Source organism: Octopus sinensis, linkage group LG1 (genome assembly GCF_006345805.1).
Source record: "Octopus sinensis linkage group LG1, ASM634580v1, whole genome shotgun sequence".
In the NCBI taxonomy this organism is placed as follows: domain Eukaryota; kingdom Metazoa; phylum Mollusca; class Cephalopoda; order Octopoda; family Octopodidae; genus Octopus; species Octopus sinensis.
The window spans coordinates 210,063,085-210,088,888 of NC_042997.1; the positions used below are offsets into that span (position 1 = coordinate 210,063,085).

A 25,804-nucleotide genomic window follows, 5' to 3' on the forward strand; every position below is an offset into this window, starting at 1 on the left:
TATATATATATACACATATATATATATACACCACACACAATGAATATTGTCTCTGTTATTGTACTATTAGTATTGTTTGTGTTGTTGCACTGAGTCAGAGAGGGTGTATAGTGTTGGTGTGCTGACATTAGCCAGCCTAAAATACTGTGACTTACATAAAAGTTCCCATTTATAAACAACTCTACACATTCGCATTTACAAGCACACATACACGTTTGTATACTAAATCAACTGTCTATTGTGGTGTTTATATAGTGCCTATGATAAATAGTGCGTCTAGTCACTGAATGCATGTGTATATATGTGTGTGTGCGTGAATGTTTTTTTATATATATATATATATATATATATATGTAGCCTGATGTATTATTAAGCATGTTTCTAGATTAAATATTTGATCACCAATTCTCTGCACAGGGTTTGTCCCACCATCAGCAGCTGATCTTCTTTGTTGCCGTTGCTCACATGGCATCAAAGTGGAATTTATGGGCCTCTTGCAGCTTCTCGCGTTTGTCCTCCGCCTGGTCAAAAAAAAACGGAAATATAGAAATGTACAAATAGAAAGAACGACAATAATAAATAAATAAATAGTTTTTTGGTGGTCAGTAACAAATGTCAACTGACCACCAATATTACCTCACTGCTTGGAAACAGGTGAGGGCTGGCAAACGAGAAGGCTGTTTTGCCACATAAAACCTGTCAACCAACTCCTTCCAGTTCATACCAGCAAAGAAAAATGGATGTCTACCAAATGGATGGTTTGGCAAATAACTGAAACAAGTAAAAGAAGACAAGACCCACACATATATGTGTAAATGCATGGTAAACATTGACCAACAGAGGGGCCTGCAAAAATACAGGATTTTGGGAGTTCTTCTGCTTACCCCCAACCATCCATCAAGCAGCCCCTGCAAATATGGTCAGGAATGGCTCTCTGCCTTTCATCTTCATCTTCAGCCATAATATTATCCTCGTCAAAGACCACAACAAAGGTGAAGAATCATCTAGCAATACTTACCCTCTCCCTCCAGTGTAAGATGGCCACCACTGCTGTGATAAAAGCACAGGTACCGAGTAATGCCGCTCCAGTAAGAAGGACCAGTCGACTGGGAGTCACAAAGAGCCTGTTGCTCCATCTTCACATGAAAAGACACAAAAGAGTCAAGTTTAGATAAAAAAATCGTCAACAAATAAAACATTTTCTCACTACGGCAACAGAGAACAGTCTCACCACTTAAATACACACACACACACACACACGAACACACACACACACATATATACAAACACACACACATATACAAACACACACACATATACAAACACACACACATATACAAACACACACACACATATAACCCATGCCAGCATGGAAAACGGATATTAAATGATGATGGTACACACACACATTATATATATATCATCAAAATCATCATCATTATCGTTTAACGTCCGCTTTCCATGCTAGCATGGGTTGGACGATTTGACTGAGGTCTGGCGAACCAGATGGCTGCACCAGACTCCAGTCTGATCTGGCAGAGTGTCTACAGCTGGATGCCCTTTCTAACGCCAACCACTCCGAGAGTGTAGTGGGTGCTTTTACATTCCACCGGCACGAGGGCCAGTTTGGTGGTACTGGCAATGGTCACACTCAAATGGTGCTTTTTATGTGCCACCTGCACAGGAGCCAGTCCAGCGGCACTGGCAACAACCTCGCTCGAATGTTTTTCACATGCCACCAGCACATGTGGCAGTAAGGCAATGCAATATATATATATATATATATATATACACATATATATATATATCACGTGATCACGTGACCGACCAGACCATCAGATGTTACTACACATCGCTGGTCACAATGCGTCCGCATTGTTTTAGCCTTCGAACAACGCCACCAGAAGAGTGGGAGAAAGAGTGGTGAAAGAGTACAGCAGGGATCACCACCCCCTGCCAGAGCCTCGTGGAGCTTCTAGGTGTTTTCACTCAATAAACGCACACAACGCCCGGTCTGGGAATCGAAACCGCGATCCTCTGACCCCGAGTCCGCTGCTCTAACTACTGGGCCTCCACATATATATATATATATATACAGGCACACAGCAGCTTCCATGCACTTTCCATCAACCTGTTCCATTAACAAGGCATTGCTGGACCTAACATTATACTAGAGGACCCTTGCCCAACGTGGTGTGTACTTGCAATCAAACTCCAGACCCAGACAACTATGCATGCACCATAACACACACACACACGCATACTCTTTACTCTTTTGCTTCAGTCATTTGACTGTGGCCATGCTGGAGTACCGCCCATAGTCGACCAAACCGACCCCAGGACTTATTCTTTGTAAGCCTAGTACTTATTCTATCGGTCTCTTTTGCTGACCTGCTAAGTTTACGGGGACATAAACACACCAGCATCGGCTGTCAAGCGATGTTGGGGAGGATAAACGCAGACACACAAGCATATACACACGCATACATATAGATACATATACACAACAGGCTTCTTTCAGTTTCCATCTACCAAATCCACTCACAAGGCTTTGGTTGGCCAAGGAGACACTTGCCAAAAGTTCCACACAGTGAGACTGAACCAGAAACCCTGTGGTTGGGAAGCAAATTCCTTAAGCACAGACACACTGGCCCCTAAGAAATAACAATTCTATAAATTGAAGAATCTGGGTGGGGGGAGTCATCTATGTAACATGCAGCCCTCCATTCTTCTAGCTGTGGCACCATTTACTGAAGGACATCTAGAAATTATCCATTATAGTTCCTTACTGGAAACTCCTCCGGAACAGACTGACCAACTCATTCTCATCAGTGCCCAGAGTCTCCCCGAGAATGTCATTGCACTTCCCCACCACTAATCTTTATATATAAAAGTGAAGTTGTGTGCTGTCTGTCTCCTACGATTTAGATTCCTAACTACTCCCACATTTTGCAGTGCAGTGTAACCAAAACTGGGTATCTTATAGTTGTGATTCATATCGAGCCCTTCTGGGTATTAGCGCGCGTCTACAATGAGTCTACGATTTTTAAAATAATTTACCATCATTTTTTTCCATTTTAATGCATTTGTTTCGCTATTATATAAGGGAAGTAACTCTCTAAAAATGTCTACGATGAGTCAACGATTTAAAAAAAAATTTACCATAATTTTTTTTCCATTTTTAATGCATTTTTTTGCTATTTCTCTCTGAAAATGCTTTATAGTTATTTCCCTTACAAACCCAAGCAACGCCGGGCAATACTGCTAGTCCAATATAAATTTCTAAAGCAGAACATCCACTGATCCCATTGCCCGACTGGTTGAGGGTCATGAGCGCCTGCCAGCATTCTAGGTGCCAGGCGCCCAGTCTCAGACTTCTCTTCACCAAGGACTGTAGCTCCGTCAAGGAGACAAACTGCAGAAAGACGATCCTCACAAGCGGAGCCCACACATGCTCACTGTCCAGAAATCGTTGCAGGTGACGTAATGCAAGGGTGTGTCTGCGCATTAGGATCCATGCCACACCTAAACTGCCACTCAGAAGATGCTGGCAATAGACTGACCGACTGACCGTTGGAACTCCACAAGAATTTAAATGAGGCGCGCCAACGTGGTCAAGCAATAACTGGGACAAAGCACGACGGTCAAGCGATAAATGAGAATGGAGGCAATGTAAGCATTCACCCCCTCTGTCCAACCTTTCAGGGACAGCTTTCTCACAGCCTATTTCTGGGTAAGGCGACTGGCCACCCTGTTCGCCACCACACCCCAGTTGTTATCAACCTGGAAGTCGGGACCAAACCAGACCCCAAGCAGTGTAAGTGGTCCGTAAGTCCAGCATCTGATGGCATCATCCTGCCTCTCCGATTTGTGAGCGATGATTTTAGCCCCTGCAACTGACTCATATTCCTTTAGGATGGTACCGACAGTCTCCACTTCGGAGGCGTTTGACTCCATGACGGTGACGTCATCCGCATATGCCGACACTGCCCTCCCTTATTATAATAATAATAATTAATAATAATAATAATAAAACACTTTCAATACAGTAACCATCAGAGCATCACAGCAAATCACAGCACATACCCAAGGCACACAGAGCTGCGCTCGGTAGTGAAGTGAAAGCACGCTATAAAAATAAAACTACTGAATAATAATAATAATAATAATAATAATAATAATGATAATGATGATAATAATAATAATAATAATAACAATAATAATAATAATAATAATAATAATAAATGCCCTGATGCAGTACCAGGCAGTGGCTCTCATGGCTTCTGATCTTAACTGATTGGAAGTGTTATCATGTACATTGTTTAGTCTTGGTATAAAAGATGGGCTACAGCAAATATTCTGCTCAATACCACAGATTTGCTTGTCAGTTGTTGGACCTTAACCAGTTGAGCATGTCTTTTGGTGGCTGACGATATGTGCATCTCTGATCACGAGTAGAAGTAGTGGGGGAGCATCATAGCCATGTGTTGAGAGGGATTCTTTGGGGTTTGGATAATTCACCTCTGGAAACATGGGTGTTTCGTTCAACATCCTTAAACAACCCTTATTCAAGGACCCTTTGAGCTGGATGCGCTACTCGACCAGAAGAAAATTCTAACTGGGCTCCACCTGCAAGGTCACGCGCTGTTTATCTTGATATGAGATCACCATGTCATGCACATATGGTTGTGATGCATGTGCCTAGTGTACCCTTATCAGACGGGTAGTCATGATGGGTATACTGGGCTTCGTATATTTTACCCCAGTGTCACTTTGATGGCATGAACTGCTCTCTCACTCAATAATAATAATAATAAATGGAATTAAGAGATTTGGTTGATTGACTCACCAAGAACCTGAAGGATCTAAACACGGCGGTTACTTGGACGTGTACGATGTAAGGGACATAACTCTGTTATCACAACCTTCACAGTTAAGACTATGTCAATTCAGAGTGGATAGAATGGTGTGTGGACCGAAATATATTACTGGTATTCACTCTTTTACTTGTTTCAGTCATTTGACTGCAGCCATGCTGGAGCACCGCCTTTTAGTCGAGCAACTCGACCCCGGGACTTATTCTTTGTAAGCCCAGTACTTATTCTATCGGTCTCTTTTTGCCGAACCGCTAAGTGACGGGGACATAAACACACCAGCATCGGTTGTCAAGCAATGCTAGGGGGACAAACACAGACACACAAACACACATACATACATACATACATATATATATATATATAATATATATATATATATATATATATACGACGGGCTTCTTTTCAGTTTCCGTCTACCAAATCCACTCACAAGGCATTGGTCGGCCCGGGGCTATAGCAGAAGACACTTGCCCAAGGTGCCACGCAGTGGGACTGAATCCGGAACCATGTGGTTGGTTAGCAAGCTATTTACCACACAGCCACTCCTGCGCCTGAGAATGATTCAGTCTGGTCATGAGAGAGATGGCACACTATGGCCTTAACTGTGACACGAGTATGACCATGGGGAGGTGAGGAAGGGGGCTGTAATGTATGCCTGGTGTGTGAGGGGTTTACTGATGACTGTAATGAGAATCTAATTATGATGGCAATGTTGTTTGTCATCGTCACCATTTGTCCTTTAACGTCCACTTTTGCGTGCTAGCATGGGTCAGACAGAGTTGTTATCTGAGGTAAGTTGCCCACCCTGATGCCAACCGTCAGCTGTTTGCAAGTCAGGAAGCATTCCTTCCTGGCCAAACATGTTTCATCATCATCATCATCGTTTAACGTCCACTTTCCATGCTAGCATGGGTTGGACGGTTCGACCGGGGATCTGGGAAACCAGGCTCCAGTCTGATCTGGCAATGTTTCTACAGCTGGATGCCCTTCCTAACGCCAACCACTCCATGAGTGTAGGGGGTGCTTTTTACGTGCCACCATCACAAGTGCCAGGGGAGGCTGGCAATGGCCCCACAATCGGTTGGTGCTTTTTACATGCCTCCGGCACAGAGACAAAAAATTGGAACTGAACAACACTGCTTGTGTGAGGGTGACGCTTGTTTACAACAATCACGCAACGTCAAGACAGACAGACACACACACGCCTGTCATATGACAGGCTTCCTCCAGTTTCCATTCAACACGTCCACTCACAAGTCTTTCATCGACCTGAGCATATAGGAAGAGACACCTGCCCAAGGTGCCGTGCCGTGGAACTGAACCTGAAACCATGAGGCTGGGAAGCAACCTTCTTAACCACTCAGCCACACACTTCCATCTTCTGGAACTTGTTGTGGTCCCACATCAGGAGACCTGCTATCAAATGTGTTCCATCCATGACTATCCTGCCTCGGTCTTATCAGAAACAATATATCTAGGACTACAACATTTAGTGTGTCCTTTTATTTTAATATAGCAAGCTGTGTTTTGAGAGAGATTTTGTAGTTATTTCTAGCATAGTTTCTCCTTCCTTGGCTCACTGATGACGATGATGATGATCATCATCATCATCATTTAACGTCCACTTTCCATGCTAGCATGGGTTGGACGGTTCAACTGGGGTCTGGGGAGCCCGAAGGCTGCACCAGGCCAGTCAGATCTGGCAGTGTTTCTACAGCTGGATGCCCTTCCTAACGCCAACCACTCCGAGTGTGTAGTGGGTGATTTTATGTGCCACCGACACAGGTGCCAGACGAGGCTGGCGAACGGCCACGCTCGGATGGTGTTTTTATGTGCCACCGACACAGGTGCCAGACGAGGCTGGCGAACGGCCACGCTCGGATGGTGATTTTATGTGCCACCGACACAGGTGCCAGACGAGGCTGGCGAACGGCCACGCTCGGATGGTGTTTTTATGTGCCACCGACACAGGTGCCAGACGAGGCTGGCGAACGGCCACGCTCGGATGGTGTTTTTATGTGCCACCGACACAGGAGCCAGATGAGGCTGGCGATCGGCCACGATCGGATGGTGATTGTTACGTGCCCACAGCATGGAGGCCAGTCGGTGCGGTACTGGCTACGGCCACGTTCGGATGGTTTTCTTGTGTGCCACCGGCACTGGTACCACAAAGATACAAATTCCATTGATGTTCATCTATTTTGATTTTGTTTAATTTTTTTGATTGATTCTCACTTGCCTCAACAGGTCTTCACAAATGTCACAAGAAGGAAGGTATGCACAGGTGGACTGACTACGTCCCAGATAGGGGCCACGGGTTATGGCCTGACTAGTCTTGCCAGGTCTTCTCACGCACAGCATACTTCCATAGGTCTCGGTCTCTAGCCATTTCCTTGGTGAGACCTAAAGTTCGAAGGTCATGCTTCACCACTTCGTCCCAGGTTTTCCTGGGTCTACCTCTTCCACAGGTTCCCTCAACTGCTGATTATTATTATTATTAAAAGGGTATAGGCATATGTAGAAGGTAGCAGTTCAGGAAGTAGTTGTAGTGTTAAAGAGGTTAGTGTGGCACATGTGGTGTTGGTGGAGAGGGTGGAGAGAGAGAGAAGAGAATTGAGTGCCACTCACTGTAGAGGGTCATCCATTGGATGGGGGATGATGATGAGACGAGAGTTTGGAATCACAGAGGTCCATTCACGGGTTTCACATTTCTGCAAAAGACAAGAGAATTAATGGTCAGCCACACAAGACTGGGAAGAACAAACGGTCAGTTACACTGGACACCAAACTAGGCAGGACTGAACCCCAAAACCCCTTGGGTGGAAAAACACCTTAAGCACAGATATGCCGGACCTGCTCGTTATTACCATAGCTAATTAATTACCATAATTGATTTATAATAATTATACTAACAGGCCACACCAGAGTCTCACATGATTTCTCAAAGTGACCTTTCATAGATCAATCACACTGTCTCTATTGTATAGAGACCTTATAGGTGGAAGTGTGTGGCTTGGTGGTTAAGGTGTGGCACTCAAGGTCGTGAGTTTGTGGTTTCAATTCCTGGACCAAGCAATGCATTGTATTCTTGAGCAAAACACTTCATTACACATTGCGCCTGTCCACTCAGTTGGGAAAAGTGAATAATCCTGCAATGGACTGGCATCCCGTCCAGCGGGGGTGAGTAAATACAACAGAGGATCTGGGAAACCAGCCTTATGAACCTACAGCTTGGGAAGGACCTTTGGTCCCACCTCTTTGACCACAATCTCAACTTATAGTAACCCCCACATGTACAACATTACCAAACCTACAACACAAAGATTAGAGTTCACCAAGGTCAAAAAACAGTTCAACTCTGAATATTTGGAGACCCTTCTGCAAGAGGTAAATGTGACCCACAGCAACTTTTTGCTCAAACATCTAACATAATCCTTCTTCAGGATCTCACCTAAAGAGAAAACCATTTAGCAGAGAAACCCAAACAGTCCCTCACCAACATACTACAGACGTATGTCATCTCACTGTCTCTTCCGCCACTACTACAATGGCCTCTGTTGCCTTGAACTAATAATCTGCATATTACCCCTACCTAACCCAACTGATACACACACCTCTATTTTCCCAATATCATGACCATATGAAAAATAGACATGAAATTATGAAGTTTGGGCCTTATTTTGGTTCTCTGAGGTCCACAGAAAATTTGAATTATTTCAAAATTATGTTCTTCAGATTCCATTCAACGTAAAATTAACTAGTTTATTTTTTGTACTTTTAACACTGAAATTTAGCTTTCAGAAAAAAAAGGAAAAGAAAAAAACCCAGCTCATCCTTGAAATCAGTTCAAATTCCGTTCATTGTTCCAATGACATTGTATGAATAAAAATTTGTGAGGAATGATTTTTGTCTTGGAAGGAACATGGTGACCCTGTCTGTGCTGGTGCCACTTAAAAAGCATCCAGTCCACACTGTAAAGTAAGTTGGCATTTGGAAGGGCATCCAGCTGTAAAAATCCTGCCAAGACAATTACAGAAGTCTGGTACAGGCTTCAGCCTGGCCAGCTCCTGTCAAACTGTCCCACCCATGCCAGCATGGAAGGTGGATGTTAATGATGATGAATACAAGAGAAGCCAAATTATAGAAGTTTAAATAAAGAGAGGGATAACCCACCCTGACCCTCTCTTATCATCATCATCATCATCATTATCAACATCATGATTAACATCAGTTTTCCTTGCAGGGGTTGTATGGTTTGAAAGGAGCTGGCCAAGTGGAAGGGCTGCACCAGGCCTCAATTGTCTGTTCTGGCATAGTTTCCACAACTGGATGCCTTTCCTAATGCCCACCACTTCACAGAGGGAACTGGGAGCTTTTTATACGGTGCCAGCACCAGTGCCTTTAATGTTGCACAAACATGGGCACCAGCACCAGAGCTTCTTACTTGTTAACCACGTAAGCTCCATGGCAACATGGATGTTGAATGATGATGTATCAAATGCGCTCCCACTGAAAACCAGATGACCTGACATCAAGTAACAACAACAACAACGGGATCGAATTTGGCCAGAAGCAATTTTGGGGGAGGGGATAAGTCAATTACATCAACAGCTGGCAGAAGCGTTAGCGAAATGCTAAACGGTATTTCGTCTGTTTTTATGTTTCACTGGGGCTTAATTTAGCGATCCCCAAAATGACAAAAAGCAAGGTCGACCTCGGGGGAATTTGAACTCAGAATGTAACAACAGGCGAAATACCGTTAAGCATTTTATCCAGCGTACTAACGATTCTGCCAGCCCACTGCCTTTAACAATAATAATAATAATAGTAAGAAGGTATTGTACTAACTTCCTTGGGGTAGTAGGCAATACCAACTTTGAGATTGTCGATGTAGTTTGGTGATTGACCGAGTCCAAATACAGTGTAGGGCAGTTGCAGTGAATAGTGAGCTGACTGACTCAGTTGGGTTGCTGAAAAACACAAAATAAATAGATAGATAGGTAGGTAGGTAGATAGGTAGGTGGGTGGGTGGGTGGGTGGGTGGGCAGGCAGGCAGGCAGGCAGGCAGGCAGGCAGGCAGGCAGGCAGGCAGGCAGGCAGGCAGGCAGGCAGACAGACAGACAGACAGACAGACAGACAGACAGACAGACAGACAGACAGACAGACAGACAGACAGACAGACAGACAGACAGATAGATAGATAGATAGATAGATAGATAGATAGATGGAAAACGGACGTTAAATGATGATGATGATAGATAGCTATAGATAGATACAGCGGTAGAGATAGATAAGTTTCTTTATTGGCCACACAGGGCCGAACACAGAGGGGACAAAATACAATGCAGAGCTTTTCTTTTCAAAAATAGAAAAAAAAAGGAGAAAAATAAAATTCTAATCAAAAGGGATCGTGAGAAAGAAAAAACAAAAAAGGGATTGTGTATCACAGAAAAATTTTAAAAGTGTAAAAAGCAAGATTAGGTTTATCCTTGGAAAGAAAAGCCTACAGAAAAGACCATGGTAACCTCAGGCAAGGTGGGAATAAACACGAGAGCAAAGTGCTCTCTCTCTCTCCTTTTTCGATTTACAGGATCATCCTCAAAGTGGTTTTGTCACTCACACACACACACCATCTTTGCTACATTCACCCACCTTTTTTTGAAACTTTCACGAGACAAAACCTGCCTCTCTATTCTCACCTTCCTTTTCAAGTGGTACTTGATAAAGTTGATGAGCGATTGGCCAGAGAGGTAAGTGTTTGTCTCTAATCCTTTCGCTCGAGTCCACCACACACATTCTTTCACCATGGCCACCAGTACGATGAAGACTGCCTTGCCTTCCTGGTGTGTGTGTGTTTGTGTGTGTGTGTCTCCTTGACTTGACAATGTGATAGTTGTAAAATGGTCGGTCATTTCCTTCTGTGAAAATATGTCTGGCCATGGGAAAATATTACTTTGCTTGGAAACAACTACCACAGCCAAATTTCTACCACAACCACTTAGACATTGAGGGTGTTACACACATGGCTCTATAAACAGGCTGGGGTTACGCACATAAGTAAATAAGTGGAGGGTGGGGGTTCCACATGCATGTGTAAAGTGCTGGGGGGTGGTTACATGAATTTGAAAGGGTGGAGGGTTACACATGAGTAAATAAATGGAGGATGGTTTCCACATGCATAAGTGTTGGGGGTGGTTACATGAATTTGAAAGGGTGGAGGGTTACACATGAGTAAATAAGAAAACTGGGAGGAATTTACACATAAAGTGGTTTTGATCATTTCAATTTAATCTCTAAAGCATATTTTGTTTACTTTGTACAAAATCAAGATCTGATCCAGTCAAGTCCACAAGGCCCAGATTAAAACTTTCGTTACCAACCCAGCTGAAACCGGCTCTGGGTCTGAGTCCAAATGTCTTATTTTCATAAGTTTTGAATTAAAATCTTCCACCAAACCTTAGTCACAATTTATGTTCCTAACACTAGCTGAATGATAACTAAGTTATTTTACTAAATTCTTTGTTATATTTAAAAGTAATTGAAAGAAACACAGAACATCTCAACAGAAATATGGTAACAAAAGGGTTAAAATATATAATAGAGAAACAATTCTTAGCCCTTTTGATACCAACCTGGCTGAAACCACCTCTGGCTCTGTAGTACAAATGTCTTATTTTCATAAGTTTTGAATTAAAATTTTCCACCAAACCTTAGTCACAATTTATGTTCCTAACACTAGCTTAATGATAACTAAGTTATTTTACTAGATTCTTTGTTATATTTAAAGTAATTGAAAAAAACCCAGAGCATCTCAACAGAAATACAGTAACGAAAGGGTTAATAGCATGTAAATTATTGTAGATCCTCATGAGTGCCATTGATGCAGTGATGAACTGATGCAAATGTAGAATAAATGCTGAGCCCCAGAAACATAATGAAGCACCCACAATGGATTGAACCCACAACATACAGGTCAGTTGTTTTATCTATTTCTGTGTTTCATGTTTACTTACCAAAACCAATTTGGAATTCTCCGGAGAAGCGAGTCGTTTTGAATTGAACCACAGGTCCAGGTTGGTTGGTGCCATAGGGCTGCGGAAAGAGTGCAAAGGGTCAAATAGGATATCAGGAAACAACCACAACACTCATTCTCTCTCTCTCACACACACACACGCAGACTCAAACATTCACATGCACACACTGATATATTCACACATATACACATTACAAACTCAAACATTCACATACACATTGATACACACACACACACACGCAGATTTATAGACACTCACTCAGGCATTTACACATACATACACACATGCACACGTACGCACACATTAAAACACACATATACACACACACTGACTCAAACATACACATTGACACACACACATACGCACATTTACAGACATTCACTCACACATTTACACATACGCACACACTCTCTGATACATTCACACACAGACATTAAAACATACACACACAGAGTAGTTATTGTTTCGGCACCCTCAATTCCATCAGACAGTGATGGTATTGCTCATCCTTCTCAGAAACACCACGCAGGGACATCCTTAGGTACACATGGTCCAACAACAACTGACCGAGCTACCACAAACACACACACACACACCACACACACAGACACACACACACACACAGAGGGGCCACAGTCAATTACATTGATTCCAGTATACGATTGGTACATTAAAAGACCCTGGTAGGATCAAACAGCACAAAGCAAGCTGGTGGATGCTCTCCCGATTTTTCTCAATCCACCACCAATGATATAAATAAATGGTCAAACTTACCGCCACGTTACAGTCTTCTCCACACAGACCACTGACCACTGAAAGAAGACAGCAGAAACTTTGGTCAAACTCAACATAACATGTATGTATGTGCAAGCGAGTGTGTGCAGGTGTGTGCAGGTGTGTATAGGTGGGTATATGTGGGCCTGGGTGTGTACTTAAATTTGTATGTATGTGTGTGTATATGTAGGTGAGTGAATGTAAGTGTATGTGTGTTATAACATGGATCCTCCTCCACTTGTATGGTGTTGTCGGCAATGTAATATTCTTGTCACCACTATTATATCGTGGCAGTATTCCGCATGTTATTATCTTTCACTCATCTATCATACTATTGCTGATAACTCCGCAAGATAATGTCTACCTTGACGGTTAACTCAAACTCATATATATGAGCTTGCTAACCAACCACATGGTTCCGGGTTCAGTCCCACTGCATGGAACCTTGGGCAAATGTATTTTACTATAGCCCTGGACCGACCAAAGCCTTGTGAGTGGATTTGGTAGACGGAAACTGAAAGAAGCCTGTCATATATATGTATATATATATATATATATATATATATATATATATATATATATATATATGTGTGTGTGTGTGTGTGTGTATGTGTGTCTGTGTTTGTTCCCCTAGCATTGCTTGACAACCGATGCTGGCGTGTTTATGTCCCCGTCACTTAGCGGTTCAGCAAAAGAGACCGATAGAATAAGTACTGGGCTTACAAAGAATAAGTCCTGGGGTTGATTTGCTCGACTAAAAGGCAGTGCTCCAGCATGGCCACAGTCAAATTGACTGAAGCAAGTAAAAGAATGAAAGAGTAAAGAGTATATATAATGTACATATATATCATCATCATCATCATCATCATTTAGCGTCCGTTTTCCATGCTAGCATGGGTTGGACGGTTCTACTGGGGTCTGTGAAGCCAGAAGGCTTCATCAGGCCCAGTCAAATCTGGCAGTGTTTCTATGGCTGGATGCCCTTCCTAACGCCAACCACTCCGTGAGTGTAGTGGGTGCTTTTTACGTGCCACCCGCACTGGTGCCAGACAGAGCTGGCAAACGGCCACGAACGGATGGTGCTTTTTATGTGCCACCGGCACGAGGGCCAGGCGAGGCTGGCAACGGACACGAAACGGGGCGGTGCTGGCAACGGTCGCGAAACGGAAAGTTCTCTTACATGCCACCGGCACTGGTAACACATCTGCAATTTCCATTGATCGATTTCCATTGATCGATTTCGATTCTGATCCTCACTGCCTCAATGGGTCTTCACAAGCAGAGTTTCGACATGCCATCGGCACTGGTAGCACATCCGCAATTTCCATGATCGATTTCGATTCTGATCCTCACTTGCCTCAACACGTCTTCACAAGTAGAGTTTTGTGTCCCAAGAAGGGAAGGTATGCATACGTAGGCTGGCTCCATCCCATGTAGAAGGCCACGGGTTGTGGACTCACTTGTCCTGCCGGGTCTTCTCGCGCACAGCACACTTCAGAGGTCTCGGTCTCTAGTCATTTCCTCAGTGAGACCTAAAGTTCAAGGTCGTGCTTCACCACCTCGTCCCAGGTTTTCCTGGGTCTGCCTCTTCCACAGGTTCCCTCAACCGCTAGGGGGTTGGCACTTTTTCACACAACTATCTCTCATCATTCTCGCCACATGACCATACCAGCGCAAACGTCTCTCTTGCACACCACAACTGATGCTTCTTAGGTCCAGCTTTTCTCTCAAGGTACTACACTCTGCCGAGTGTGAGTACCGGCATTACACATCCATCGGAGCATACTGGCTTCATTTCTAGCGAGCTTACGCATATCCTCAGCAGTCACGGCCCATGTTTCACTGCCATGTAGCATGGCTGTTCGTACACACGCATCATACAGTCTGCCTTTCACTCTGTGCGAGAGGCCTTTTGTCACCAGCAGAGGTAAGAGCTCTCTGAACTTTGCCCAAGCTATTCTTACTCTAGCAGTTACACTTTCAGCACACCCGCCCCCGCTGCTGACTTGGTCACCTAGGTAACGGAAAACTATCAACTATTTCTAGTTTTTCTCCCTGGAAAGTGACGGAAGTTGGTCTCAGAGCATTTTCAGTGTTATTGTTCCTGAGCATCTGCCACATACAAAAAACCATCTCCTAGTTAGCCTTCCTTTGACATTGCTGCATCTCTTATGTGTCCATAGCTTACACTTGGGCATCTTATAGAGTTTCTACCTACACCTTTTCTACAGATCGAGCAGGGCATCTACCTGAAGGTGTTTGTGATTTGTCTACCTTCCTACTGATTACGACTTTGGTTTTAGCTAGATTGACTCTGAGGCCCTTCGATTCTAATCCTTGTTTCCACACCTGAAACTTCTCCTCCAGTTCTGATAGCGACTCAGCAATTAGAGCAAGGTCATCAGCATAGAGGAGCTCCCAAGGGCATCCTGTCTTGAATTCCTCCGTTATTGCCTGGAGGACTATGATAAATAGGAGGGGGCTGAGTACTGAGCCTTGGTGGACCCCTACCTCTACCGGAATTCTTCACTGTACTCATTTCCAACCTCACCCTACTAGCGGCGTCCCTATACCATGCACTGCCGCACAGCTCTCACTAACCATTCATCTATCCCTAGTTTTCTCATTGCCCACCAGATAAGGGATCGGGGGACCCTGTCGAAGGCTTTCTCCATGTCAACAAAAGCCAGGTACAGGGGCTTATCTTTGGCTAGGTATTTCTCCTGCAGCTGCCTTACCAGGAATATAGCATCAGTAGTACTTTTCCCTGCACAAACCCAAACTGCATCTCATCTAAACTAACTCTCTCTCTAATTAGTTGGGCTATGACCCTCTCCGTAACCTTCATCACCTGGTCCAACAGCTTGATACCTCTGTAGTTATTTGTATCTAGGGCATCACCTTTACCTTTGTAGCAGTTGACTATTATACTGCTACACCAGTCATTGGGTATGACCCCTTTGTGTATCACCTGATTAACTATATAGGGTGACTAGGCTATAGCCGACACTACCAGACATTTTGAGCATCTCTGCAGTGATTCCTGATGGGCTGGGGCTTTCCCTGTCTTCATGCTTCTAATTGCCTTAGCTACCACAGAACTATCAACTCGGATAGCTGGTCCCTCTGTTGGGTCAACATTCGGCAGACTCTCTTTATCCCATTCATTTTCTTCATTCAGCAACCTTTCATAGTGGCATCTCCAAATCTCTCTCTTCGCATCCTCATTTAGCGCAAGTGAACCATCTTCCATGCGAACACACTTCTCTCCTACCACATCACGATTCTCTCTCACACACTGTCTTGCAACACGAAACACCTCAGTCTTTGGTCCTCACGGCGCAGAACATTGGCAAATTTTTTCTCATCTGCTTCCCCTCTGGCTAAATAAACCTGTCTCCTAGCTTCTCTTTTGGCAGTCTGATACAATTCCCTGCTACCCCATTTTTCCAGACCTTCCAAGCCTGTCTCTTTTCTCTAATAGCCCTGTCTACAATATTGTTCCACCACCACGTTATTCTAGGTAGAGGGGACTTTGCACCAGCCACAGATGGTCAGTGGCTCTCAGCAGGTTGTCCCTTAGAAACGTCCAGCTGTCTTCTACCCCCTGTGATGCTCTATCCCTTCTACTTCGTCAGAGGCTTCAAGTAATATGTCCCTAAATCTCTGTCCATTTGCAGGATCTTTAAGCTTCCAGATCCTTCTTCTCCATATTTGTCGTCTTCTGGTTGTCCTCCTAGTCCTGATCCTAAAGTCACTAACTGCCAGTCTATGTTGTGGGGTACATTCTTCACCTGGGAAGGTTTTGGCATTTATAAGCAGCCATCTCTCCCTTTGCCTTGTAAGGATGTAGTCAATTTGGCTGGTATGTTGGCCCGATGGTAAGTGACTAGGTGGCTGGTAGGTTTCCTGAAGTTAGTGTTGCAAATCATAAGATTATTGCATCGCAGAAAACTCCAGCAGCCTGGTTCCCTCCTCGTTGCGGGAGCCATAGCCATAGCCTCCTGTACGCCATGGAAGCCCCCAGCATGTCGTCCAACGTGACCATTGAAGTCACCAGCCACAAAGATAAGGTCTCTGTCGTTGTCGTCAATGTGGGTAGTCTGCAGTAGAGTGTCATAGAATCGGTTTTTCTGTCCATCGGGTAGCCCCGACTGAGGAGCATAGGCTGATATAATGGTTGCTAAACTATGATGAAGCACTAATCTAATCTTAAGTATTCTGTCACTTACTCTGATTACCTCAATTACTTTATCTACCCATTTCCAGCGATAAGTATACCCACGCCACCAACCCCGTCAGTGTTCCCTGCCCAGAAAATCTTGTACCTGCTTTCCTGCCTGTGAGGAACCTAGCTGATCCTCCTCTCCACCTTATTTCTTGCATGCAACATATATCCACACACTCTCCGTTCAAGCATCTCGACTACATATATATATATATATATATATATATATATCTCACCGACTGACTCCCCATGCCGGTGGCATGTAAAAAGCATCATCCAAACGTGGTCAATGACAGCCCCCGTGCCCCGACTGGCTCCTGTGCCAGTGGCATGAAAAAAGTACCATCCAAATGTGGTCGATGCCAGCGCCACCTGACTGGCTCCAGTGCCGGTGGCACATAGAAAGCACCATCCAAACATGGTCGATGCCAGCACCCATCACACCCTAGGAGTGGTTGGCATTAGGAAGGGCATCCAGCTGTAGAAACATTGCCAGATCAGATTGGAGCCTGGCACAGCCTCCTGGCTTGCTAGCCCTCAGTCAAACCGTCCAACCCATGCCAGCATGAAAAGCAGACATTAAACGATAATGATAATGATGACACAGACTCCAACTGAGAACTCGTACAACAATTCTACTACTACTAACCTCCTACAATGACTGACTGTCTGACTTTATAGTGGCTGGGCCATACCACTTTGTCACGTGGGATAGGGAATACCATTTTCACCACAACAATATGTCAGCATGTATATGTAACTGTGTCATCATCATCATCGTTTAACATCTACTTTCTATGCTGGAATGGGTTGGACAGCTTGACATGGGGCTGTCCAGACTCCATCTGTCTGTTATGGCACGGTTTCTACAGCTGGACGCCCTTTCTAACGCCAACCAGAATGTGTTGAGTGCTTTTTATCTGTCACCAGCATGGGTGCGTTTACACAGTACAAACAGGAGTGCTTTTTATGTGGCACCGGCACCTAAATATGTGTAATTAATAACTACTCCTGCATTCCATGAACCTGGCATTGACCTCGCTCAGATTGTGCTTTTTATGTACCAACAGCACAGGAGCCAGTCAAGGGGCACTGGCCCCAGCTACGATATTGGTTTTACTTGACTCAACAGGTCTTCTCAGGAAAGGAAATAGTAGAATAGAATCTAGGAGATTCATATTTATCCTGATGCCTTTTTTTTTTATTTATTCGCTAAATGGTTGCAGCCTTCTGCTTTTATAACATGTATCTGTTCATACAAATGCTTGAATTTGTAGGTCCTTCAAACCCACAGTAACAAATGGGAAACAGGGGAGAATATCACAAGTGAAACGATCAGAACTTACCCATCACTTTCAAAAAATAAGCATCTTCAAGAAATTTGTTCTTGAAGGTCTGAAGTTTGGTTTTGCTGTCTGTCTGTCTTGAAGTGATGAAGACATCTAATACACCCTGAATAGCAAATATATGGAATAAATAATAATAATAAAAATAAAAATATTCAGACAAATACATAACAAAAACACCAGGACTTACAAACACATATATCATACAGAAAATTGCACTACTAGGCACTGCACACATCCTACGCAGAACACTTTCCATACAATAACCATCAGAGCATCACAACAAATCACAGCACATACCCAAGGCACACAGAGCTGCGCTCGGTAGTGAAGTGAAAGCACGCTATAAAAATAAAACTACTGAATAATAATAATAATAATAATTTAGGCACATCATCATCATTTAACATCCACTTTTCCATGCTTGCATTTTGATGCAGATTTTTGTATGGTTGGATCCCCTTCCTGTCACCAAGCATGAGCTGTTTCCAAGCGAGGGTCCAGACACTGGGAACAAAGGACACTGCTTGCATGACGGAAACGCTTGAATACAACTGTCAAGTGATGTCAAGGCAAGGAAACAGTAACACACACACACACACACACCGTGAGGCAACAATTCAGCACCTGACAATTCAGCGCAGGGCATCATACTGAACTTAAGTAAAGGTTATTTTGGGGATGGGAAAAAAAAAACAAAATGAAAAATTTATTTAAAAACATATCATCATCATCATCATCATCATCGTTTAACATCCATTTTCCATGCTAGCATGGGTTGGACTGTTCGACCGAGGTCTGGGAAGCCTGGAGGCTGCACCAGGCACCAGTCTGACCTGGCAGTGTTTCTACAGCTGGATGCCCTTCCTAACACCAACCACTCCGTCAGTATAGTGGGTGCTTTTTACGTGCCACCGGCACAAGGGCCAGAGGAGGCTGGCAACAACCAGGATCGGTTGGTGCTTTTACGTGTCACCGACACGGACACCAGTCAGGCGGCGCTAGAACTGAAAATGCTAAATTATATTCTTTGAACCAGTAATTAGTTATATTTTCATAGGAGATCCAAAAGGTGTAGTTATTGTTTCATATGGCCGTGAGAATGTTTTTTTTTGCTGGTGTTTGTTTCATGTTTACGTATGCTTTTTTGCTTATGTAGAGTTAATCTATTCTATGACCGCTGTGTCTGCAGGTCACATGTGCCAGTGTTTTAAATATACAACCAACACCAATATGAATGGAAGCACTCCGTCGGTTACGACGACGAGGGTTCCGGTTGATCCGAATCAACGGAACAGCCTGCTCGTGAAATTAACGTGCAAGTGGCTGAGCACTCCACAGAAACGTGTACCCTTAACGTAGTTCTCAGGGATATTCAGCGTGACACAGAGAATGACAAGGCCGGCCCTTTGAAATACAGGTACAACAGAAACAGGAAGTAAGAGTGAGAGAAAGTTGTGGTGAAAGAGTACAACAGGGATCACCACCATCCCCTGCCAGAGCCTCGTGGAGCTTTAGGTGTTTTCGCTCAATAAACACTCACAACGCCCGGTCTGGGAATCGAAACCGCGATCCTATGACCGCGAGTCCGCTGCACTAACCACTGGGCCATTGCGCCTCCACCAACACCAATATAATGGTGACAATAAATTACATATACCACAGGCATTGAATTGCCTATGCACTGAATTGTCAGTACACACACACACACATGCTTCTTTCAGTTTCCATCTACAAAATCCACTCACAAGGCTTAAGTCAGCCTGAGGCATTAGCAGAAGACACTCACACAAGGTGCCACACAGTGGGACTGAACCCAGAACCATGCAGCTACACCTGCATCTGACATCATCATCATCATCATCAACGTTTAACGTCCGCTTTACATGCTAGCATGGGTTGGACGATTTTGACTGAGGTCTGGCGAACCAGATGGCTGCACCAGGCTCCAATCTTGATCTGGCAGAGTTTCTACAGCTGGATGCCCTTCTTAACGCCAACCACTCCGAGAGTGTAGTGGGTGCTTTTACGTGCTACCAGCACAGGGGCCAGTCAGGCGGCACTGGCAATGACCTCGCTCGAATAACAATTTCTAACAGCAACACAATGGAATGACATGGAGAAGAGGATCAACTGAATTTAACTGCCAACCCCAGTTCACCACTGGTACTAGAGAGTCTCAATGACCACCTAGAAACAGCAGCAAATCTTCCGCAAATTATGACATACTGTCTTTAGTTAAACATGGGACTGACACATCAGATAAATACTTTCCCCACATACCCTTGAAACGATGAGGTGGTCATGGTTAGAATGTTTTACTTACATCTTCATCGATGTCAAAAAAGGCGGCCAAAAAGGCAGATCCTGTTGGTTGGGTGAACGAAGCTTTGTAATCAATACTGAAGGTGCGGGTGAAATTGTCCTGGGTGAAAGCTACATTCTTCAATAAAAACACCCTCTGGGTATGGTTCCTGCAACAGACAAGAAAAAGGGTTCAAACTGACAGTAATATTCCTCCCTGCTTCATTCTGCTTTCTTTTCTCACTCTAAATATCAATCTTCCACTCGTCATCTGTTTTACATCTGTTTTCTGTGCTGGCATGGGTTGGACAGTTTGAGAGGAGGTGGCAAGCCAGAGAGTTACACCAAGCTCCATTGTCTGTTTTGGCTCAAGATTCTACGGCCGGATGCCCTTCCTAATGCCAACCACTTTACAGAGTGCACTAGATGCTTTCTACAAGGCACCAGCACCAGTGCCTTTACATGGCACACGTGTGTGTGTGTGTGTGTGTGTGTGTGTGCACATATGACTCAGGTGATTGGTGATTTGTTATGCTTGAGAAGACCCATCCAGGTAAGTAAAACCAAGACCCTAAAAGCATGTTGCTTATGTCCATGGCCCTGCACACAATCTGTCCATAGTAAACCTCTCCGTTCACCTCCCCACTCACTGTATTCCCCTCCCCTCCAATTCCCACGCTCCCTTTGTACCCTTGCACACAATGTGTCCCTATGAAATCTCTTCTTCACACCATATCCTCCTAAGACCTCCCCCTTCCCTCCCCCCTCCCACCTCCTGGTCTCCTTTCACGGTCTTGTGAACCCACCCTACCACTCACCCTCCCCAATCCTTGATTCTACTTCACTACATACATTTCCTTCTAACTTCAGTGAACACCTCCCCGCCACTAGTCACATCTCTCCCCTCTCCCACACTGAGGTAGCCATTTATCCCACCTCTACTGAAAGATGCCTAAATTCTGTCCTTCCTATTCATATTCTACCTTACCATCGTCATTTAACATCTGCTTTCCATGCTGGCATGGGTTAGACAGTTTGACTTGGAATTGGTACACCAGAGAGCTTCACCAAGTTCCACTCTGATTTTGGCATGGTTTCTACGACTGGATGCTCTTCCTAACGCCATCCACTCTAAAAGTGTAATGGGTGCTTTTTACATGTCACCAGCACAGATGCTCTTATGTGACACTGGCAACGTCCAACGTTTGAAGATCATGCTTCACAAACTCATCCATACACACCACATCTCAGGCCTTTTATGCCCAGCTTTTCTCACAAGACACTTACACTGTCGTACATTCACACAGACATTGCACATCCAGTGAAGCATACTACCTCCAATTCTTTCAAGCCTTCCCATGTCCTCTGCAGTCACAGCCCATGTTTCACTGCCATGTTACATGGCTGTTCACAAACAGGTATCATACAACCTGCCCTTCACTCTGAGAGAGAGGCCCTTTGTTACCAACAAAGGTGGAAGTTCTCTTAACTTAGCCCAGCCTATTCTTATTCTAACAGCTACTCTCTCAGAACATACACCTCCCCTGCTGACTTGGTCACCCAGATAATGGAAGCTATCGACTACTTGGAATTTGATGAAGTCTACTTTCTGTATATTTCTAGTGTCTATTGTACCTGTGCATCTACCACCCACAAAGACTACTTTTTCTGTTAACCTTCCTCTGACATTGCTGCACCTCTTATGTGTCCATAGCTTACACTGGGTACATCTTATGGAATTTCTACCTACACCTTTTCAACATATCAAGCAGGGCCATCATCAGAAGGGATTTGTGAGCTATCCACTTTCCTATTTACTAAGACTGGTTTTTGCTAAATTAACTCTAAGGCCCTTTGATTCTAGACCTTGCTTCCACACCTGAAATTTCTTCCCCAGTTCTGGTAGTGATTCACCTTTAAGAACAAGGCCATCAGTATAAAGAAGCTCCCAGGGGCAGCCCGTCTTAAATTCCTGTTATTGCCTAGAGGACTATGATGAACAAGAGGGGGCTGAGGACTGATCCTTGGTAAATCTCCTGATATAAAGTCACCTCGCTCAATACTACTCCTCCCACCCTCCGTTGAAGAGGAGGGGGTAGTTCTTGTCTTGTAAGTTACTTGGAGGAACTCACTGCTGCTCGTGTCACTAAAACAACAACAACACCTCATTCATTTGTTACACCCATGAAGTGTAACATCCATCAGGTTACAGTCAATTTATCCAAGCATATGACCTCTGGTAGCCCGAAGGTCACTCACTCACACACGCCTGTAACATCTTGCAAACGAGAACCACATAAAACCTCCACCCTCCAATCTTTGCAATGCCCCACACGCTTTTGCCAAGAAATACACTGAAGGAATCTGCTACTTACTGGTTTGTGAGGACAGTTAATAAATCTGGATATCCATCAAGGTTGTAATCGCCAGCCCGCAGAGTAATTGGAGGTTTGACAAGTTTGTCAGCATTTTCAGGAAGAACATACCTCCATTGGGCCTGAGCAAAGTCAACAGACAGATTGTGCCACTGTACCAAAGATAGAAAAAACAATTAGGGAAACATTAAACAATTTATCCTAATATTGCTAATTGTACATCATTTAATTAATGCTTTGTTGATTTAATGAACCTCAGTATATGACTGGTACACACTTGTATCAACCCCAGAAATATGAATGATAAAAGTCAACCTCTGAAGAATGAAGTCAAACAAGGGATGTAATAACACAACATATTTCATTCATTGCTCCACCGATTTTATCAAAATCATCATCATCGTTTAAAGTCCTCCTTCCATACTGGGATGGGTGAGACAGTTTGACAGGAGCCAGCCAGAAAGAAGCCGGATCTTTTCGGTTTGAACGGCAGTTTTTTCTAGCAATGTCATATGAAATTGTCACCCATAATTATGACCCTAGTATCGATCTATTGCATTTCAATCTGTTTTAGGGTTAGGGGTGGGGGGAAGGATATCTTTTTTTCTTCACAAATGTAAATAAACCGAATCTGTTTCTTAAACGAGGGACATAGTCATACGACACAGAATGTTTTTTACCTCAATAGACGTCATTGATTGGTTGAAATTGCAGAAAAAATATCTTACAAACTATAGAATTTCCTCAATAAAGCCAAGAGAAAAAGATGTTTTATAAACACATTCTACCAGAATACGAAGTTTAAAATTTTTTAGTTACCTAGAAATTATGTTAAAAACTGCCGTTCAAACTGAAAAGATCCAAAAAGCCTGCACCAGGCTTCTGTGTCTGTTTTGGCAAGGTTCTTACAGCTGGATGCCCTTCCTAACACCAACCACCCTGCAGAGTGAACTGAGCAGTTTTTACATAGCACAAGCATGGGCAAGGCATTTTGGCAAGGTCTTACAGCTGGATGCCCTTCCTAACACCAACCACCCTGCAGAGTGAACTGAGCAGTTTTACCTAGCACAAGCATGGGCAAGGTCAATTTTGGCAAGGTTCTTACAGCTGGATGCCCTTCCTAACACCAACCACTGCAGAGTGAACTGAGCAGTTTTTACATAGCACAAGCATGGGCAAGGTCATTTTGCCAAGGTTCTTACGCTGGATGCCCTTCCTAACACCAACCACCCTGCAGAGTGAACTGAGCAGTTTTTACATAGCACAGCATGGGCAAGGTCAATTTTGGCAAGTTCTTACAGCTGGATGCCCTTCCTAACACCAACCACCCTGCAGAGTGAACTGAGCAGTTTTTACGTAGCACAAGCACGGGCAAGGTCAATTTTGGCAAGGTTCTTACAGCTGGATGCCCTTCCTAACACCAACCACCCTGCAGAGTGAACTGAGCAGTTTTTACATAGCACAAGCACGGGCAAGGTCAATTTTGGCAAGGTTCTTACAGCTGGATGCCCTTCCTAACACCAACCACCCTGCAGAGTGAACTGAGCAGTTTTTACATAGCACAAGCATGGGCAAGGTCAATTTTGGCAAGGTTCTTACAGCTGGATGCCCTTCCTAACACCAACCACCCTGCAGAGTGAACTGAGCAGTTTTTACATAGCACAAGCATGGGCAGGGCAATTTTGGCAAGGTTCTTACAGCTGGATGCCCTTCCTAACACCAACCACCCTGCAGAGTGAACTGAGCAGTTTTTACATAGCACAAGCATGGGCAAGGTCAATTTTGGCAAGGTTCTTACAGATAGATGCCCTTCCAAACACCAACAACTTTACAATGTAGACTGGGTACTTTGAAGTGGCACCTACACTGACAGGGTTACCAAGTACCTTGCAGAACAAAGTATATATATCATCATCATCATCGTTTAACGTCCGTTTTCCATGCGAGCACGGGTTGGACATTTCGATCGGGGTCTGGGAAGCCAGGAGGCTGCAACAGGCTCCAGTTCTGCTCTGGCAGTGTTTCTACAGCTGGATGCCCTTCCTAACGCCAACCACTCCTAGTGCATAGTGGGTGCTTTTTACGTGCCACCGGCACAGGTGCCAGGGGAGTCTGGCAGCGGCCACGATCGGTTGGTGCTTTTTACGTGCCACCGTCAAGACGGCGCTGGCATCGGCCACGTTCGGATGGTGCTTTTTACGTGCCACCGGCACAAACATAAAATTTAAAAAAACAGCAACGTCATCTACATTTATTGCATGGGTTGGCTGCTTCGACCGAATCCGACAAGCAAAAGTTGTATATTGCCTGTCTGCTTGCATAGGTCGCATGGTTGTTAAGTAGGTCTTTGAAGGGAGACAACTCAAAGATTATTTTTCGAAGGGAGACTACACAACGAAAAAGTTACTTCCCTTCTACTCTTTACTCTTTTACTTGTTTTAGTCATTTGACTGCGGCCATGCTGGAGCACCGCCTTTAATCGAGCAAATTGACCCCGGGACTTATTCTTTGTAAGCCCAGTACTTATTCTATCGGTCTCTTTTGCCGAACCGTTAAGTGACGGGGACATAAACACACCAGCATCGGTTGTCAAGCAATGCTAGGGGTCAAACACAAACACACACACGCACATACATATATACATATATACGACGGGCTTCTTTCAGTTTCTGTCTACCAAATCCACTCACAAGGCTTTGGTCGGCCCGAGGCTATAGTAGAAGACACTTGCCCAAGGTGCCACGCAGTGGGACTGAATCCAGAACCATGTGGTTGGTAACCAAGCTACTTACCACACAGCCACTCCTGCACCTAACAAAAAAATCAGAAGTCCATCTTGGAATTAGAACACCACAAATGGTGGTGG

The 25,804-nt window shown here is 44.2% G+C and overlaps 1 protein-coding gene across 1 annotated transcript in view; it reads right to left on the reverse strand.

The window, feature by feature from the left end:
- Positions 1-97: 97 nt before the first annotated feature.
- LOC115209949 (T-cell immunomodulatory protein) overlaps positions 98-25,804 on the reverse strand; it is a 44,979-nt gene continuing 19,272 nt past the window's right edge. Inside the window, exons 9-17 of the mRNA XM_029778591.2 lie at positions 22,939-23,090; positions 20,586-20,733; positions 18,260-18,365; positions 12,686-12,723; positions 11,891-11,969; positions 9,726-9,847; positions 7,506-7,588; positions 1,019-1,136; positions 98-521 (exon numbers count right to left, since the gene is read on the reverse strand). Of these exons, the coding sequence (XP_029634451.1) occupies positions 462-521; positions 1,019-1,136; positions 7,506-7,588; positions 9,726-9,847; positions 11,891-11,969; positions 12,686-12,723; positions 18,260-18,365; positions 20,586-20,733; positions 22,939-23,090 (906 nt within the window). The 3' untranslated portion in view covers positions 98-461. The remainder of the gene's footprint in view (positions 522-1,018; positions 1,137-7,505; positions 7,589-9,725; positions 9,848-11,890; positions 11,970-12,685; positions 12,724-18,259; positions 18,366-20,585; positions 20,734-22,938; positions 23,091-25,804) is intronic.